Genomic DNA, 3,329 nt, shown 5'->3' with positions numbered 1-3,329 from the left:
CACACTCTCCAACTGGGGGTGCATGAAGGACTACTGTCACAGAGAAGTGTGAGTGATGCATTTTACAATATTGTGGCTCTACTTTAAATTTTTATACTGTTCCATTTAAAAATAAATGGCTTCCATTTGCTGTATTAATTCATGTTTTACAAAGGGTTAAATCTGAGCCAGGCCTTACCACAATGATAATAATATGTATATATATATATATTTTTTTTAAACACACTGGTGTCTGTACTCGGTATCGGCCGAGACCAACAGCTCAAGTATCGTAATCGGTATCGGGAGGTAAAATATATATATATATATATATATATATATATATATATATTGGAACATCTCTAGCCAAAAATGTGTTGTCGTCCATAAATGTGGTCACTACTTGCCACTGAGTGTGACTCCTTTTTGTCATCATTTATTAACATAACAAGGATAATGCACCAATCTTTGTGAATGAGATGGAGACCCTACATGTAAGTCTGTTCTATCTAATGATTAAAAAAATGTTGATTACATTTTTAATTTAGATCCAATGGTTATCAAGCAACAAACTAAGTTGACACTTCCACGTGCGGGTCACTGGCCTGCACATGCTTAAGAGCAAAGGCGCTGCCAATACTTACTTTTTTGTTTAATACAACACTATGAATATGACTCACATTTGCAACTGAATAGGCTGTCTTGAAATGGAAATGCCTGGTGGCTTAAATTCTTAAAAATATTGTGCCCTTAAGGAGAGCAAAATTAAAATCTATCACTACAAAGCATTCAACTGTTTGTTGAATGTAATGCTCAATTATGGAAAGCACAGACACGTTTTAAATCTCTTTATGTTATATAAGATTATTATAGGCGTACACGTTTGTTAAAATATGGAAAATGTATAATACGGGTTGCCGACATCACCAAACCCCTATTCTTGGTCTTTTTGAGTGTGTGCATAAAAGAGCTGGAGAATGAGAGAGATCCACATTAACAAAAAAAGAAAATGTAATTGTGTTTTATTATTCTTCTCTAATGTTTGTCTCCTGTGGCTTATGTCTCTGTAAACATCTAGCAGTAATCCAATCAACTATTGCCTCTCTTACTCTCATTTTCTCTGTTTTGTCTCTCTTCATGATACAGAGAGCAGAGATATCCATCTACGCCTTATAGCAAGTGTCATTTCCTCTCCCTGCAGCAGTGGGAGGTGGTATGAGTGGGTCGGGGTGATCTCGTAGCTGATATTTCTGTATTCCTTATTTTATTACTCTCGTGGTTCGGTACGCGCTTGAGAATTGTACAATTGTTGGTATAAGATATTCTCAGCTGGTTTTTCTCTGAATCCGTGTCATGGAATGTGTTGCACAGACATCCATTACACTATATTTTAGATGACTGTCACTACTTTAGACCTTTAGGAGTAGACTGGGTCCATTTGTGCCAAGCAGACCTCTTAATTTATGTAATTAATATATTTCTTTTTTACTGTGGACAATTTAAAATAGTTCTGATTGATGAGAGTCGCATGACTGATTCTTACCAGCGGCGCTGGATGCAGTGGGCCAGTTCTGAACAAGGACACCTTGGGCTCCCTGCATTACTGAGGACTCTTCCATGTGCACTGAGCTGAAAAACAAAAAAACAAACAATATGCACATATTACACTCTAGAAATGTATTATCTCACATATATGTAATATATACTATACCATATACCATGCTAAATTAGTCTGCACAACAGAAGGGATCCTCACATACACTTTGAGAAACTCTACGTTATGATTGTTTCACGTGACTTGAATATAAAATCACAAATATTGAATTATCTCGTCCCCATATGTTTCCTATAATAAACAGAGTTACAAATCCAAATCTCTGTGTTTTGTGTGTGGGGGTAAAAAATGCAACATTCAGATTAGGATTAAAGTATTCACCCTACATTTTTCTGATATTCTCTGGATTATGGATTACAGATGGCCGCTCTTACATTTTCGGGATTTCAGCACCCTCCTTTCTACAACACCACACTCTCTGTAATGCTAAATGTGTTAAGCTAAGTTAGCCATGAGCCATAAATGTAACCAGAATATGACATTATGAGTCTGTAATTTGGCTGCCCCACCCATTTAAAGGTCACATTCAAGCTGCTGGGTATTAGCATCAGATTAATGACTTCTCAACTTACTTTTGTTGAAATGTTCAAGAGATATTATAGATACAGAAATATATTCAAATTTGTATTAAAAAAAACAGTAATCTGATGCTGCTGCTCCACTTAAATCCACTACTCTACTCTTCTCTCAACAGTTTCCGGGTGAATAACTAGGTCTTTAGAGGTTTTTACTGAGGTCTGTGTGAGCAGAAATCCTGGAAATTTGTGTGCTTCTAATTCATCAATAATTGCTTTACTTCTTGAAAACAAAGATCTTTCATTCTTTATGAAAGATCTTGGGAACCAGGGAGGACAAATCTACAGTTTAGTTAGATAAATTCAGTGGAAATGTGTATTCATCTAGAACCTTATGTACAGTGGTTTCATTAAGAGGACAAAAGGGATTTAATAATGGAGCCCATTGTAAGTGCTGCTAAGCACCAGCATCATCAAGGTATACTTATGAAATAGTAATGGCAAACACTGGGCTGATAATAAACTTATTAGCTAATGTCAATCCTGCACACCCACTCACACACCGACACCCACACCCACACACCTTTTACAACAATAAAGGTTTCAGATAAGGAAAGAAAATTAATTAGTTTCAAATCATAACTACAGTGATCACAAAATTAACCTAGACACAATCTCCTAAAAAAGAAATGTGCATTTTACCAGAGATTAAATGAAATAAAATAGGTCAGTGCCATTACATGGTGTTGGGGTGTTATATCGAAAATCTCTTATTCAAGCTCTGATTACAGATGAGCATTCAGTGAAGCCCCCGCAATGGGGGATAATCAATTTAAAACACATCAGACGAATGATTTAATATGTGAGACTGGATCACACAAGCACATTAACGCTCATTAATCCCTGCTGTAATTACTGTATGAGTGAATCTGTGTAACGTCAATGACACTCAGATGGTACACAGTTATTTATCTTTCATGGACCTCAGAATGCACATATGAACACATATACGCAGTAAGTGTATAAAGTATACAGATGAATTAACACATATTGTACACACAAACGTGGGCCTCAATTAGAAAACCAGTTATTGTCTGATCACAGCTAGTGTCTGAAATTGATCCATCTATGCCATATCTATCTACAGTGGGTACGGAAAGTATTCAGACCCCTTTAAATTTTTCACTCTTGGTTTCATTGCAGCCTTTTTCCAAAAATCA

The 3,329-nt window shown here is 36.1% G+C and overlaps 1 protein-coding gene across 3 annotated transcripts in view; it reads right to left on the bottom strand.

The window, feature by feature from the left end:
- The window catches only part of LOC117951262 (protocadherin alpha-C2-like), a 125,719-nt gene that overhangs the window by 11,396 nt on the left and 110,994 nt on the right, over nucleotides 1–3,329 (bottom strand). For all 3 annotated transcript variants that reach the window (XM_034882883.1, XM_034882882.1, XM_034882881.1), the window contains exon 3: nucleotides 1,523–1,608. In XM_034882883.1, coding sequence (XP_034738774.1) covers nucleotides 1,523–1,608 — 86 coding nt within the window. The remainder of the gene's footprint in view (nucleotides 1–1,522; nucleotides 1,609–3,329) is intronic.

Source organism: Etheostoma cragini, chromosome 10, assembly GCF_013103735.1.
Source record: "Etheostoma cragini isolate CJK2018 chromosome 10, CSU_Ecrag_1.0, whole genome shotgun sequence".
NCBI lineage: Eukaryota > Metazoa > Chordata > Actinopteri > Perciformes > Percidae > Etheostoma > Etheostoma cragini.
Note: the sequence above shows the minus strand (reverse complement) of the source record. Positions and strands in the feature narration are given on the sequence as shown.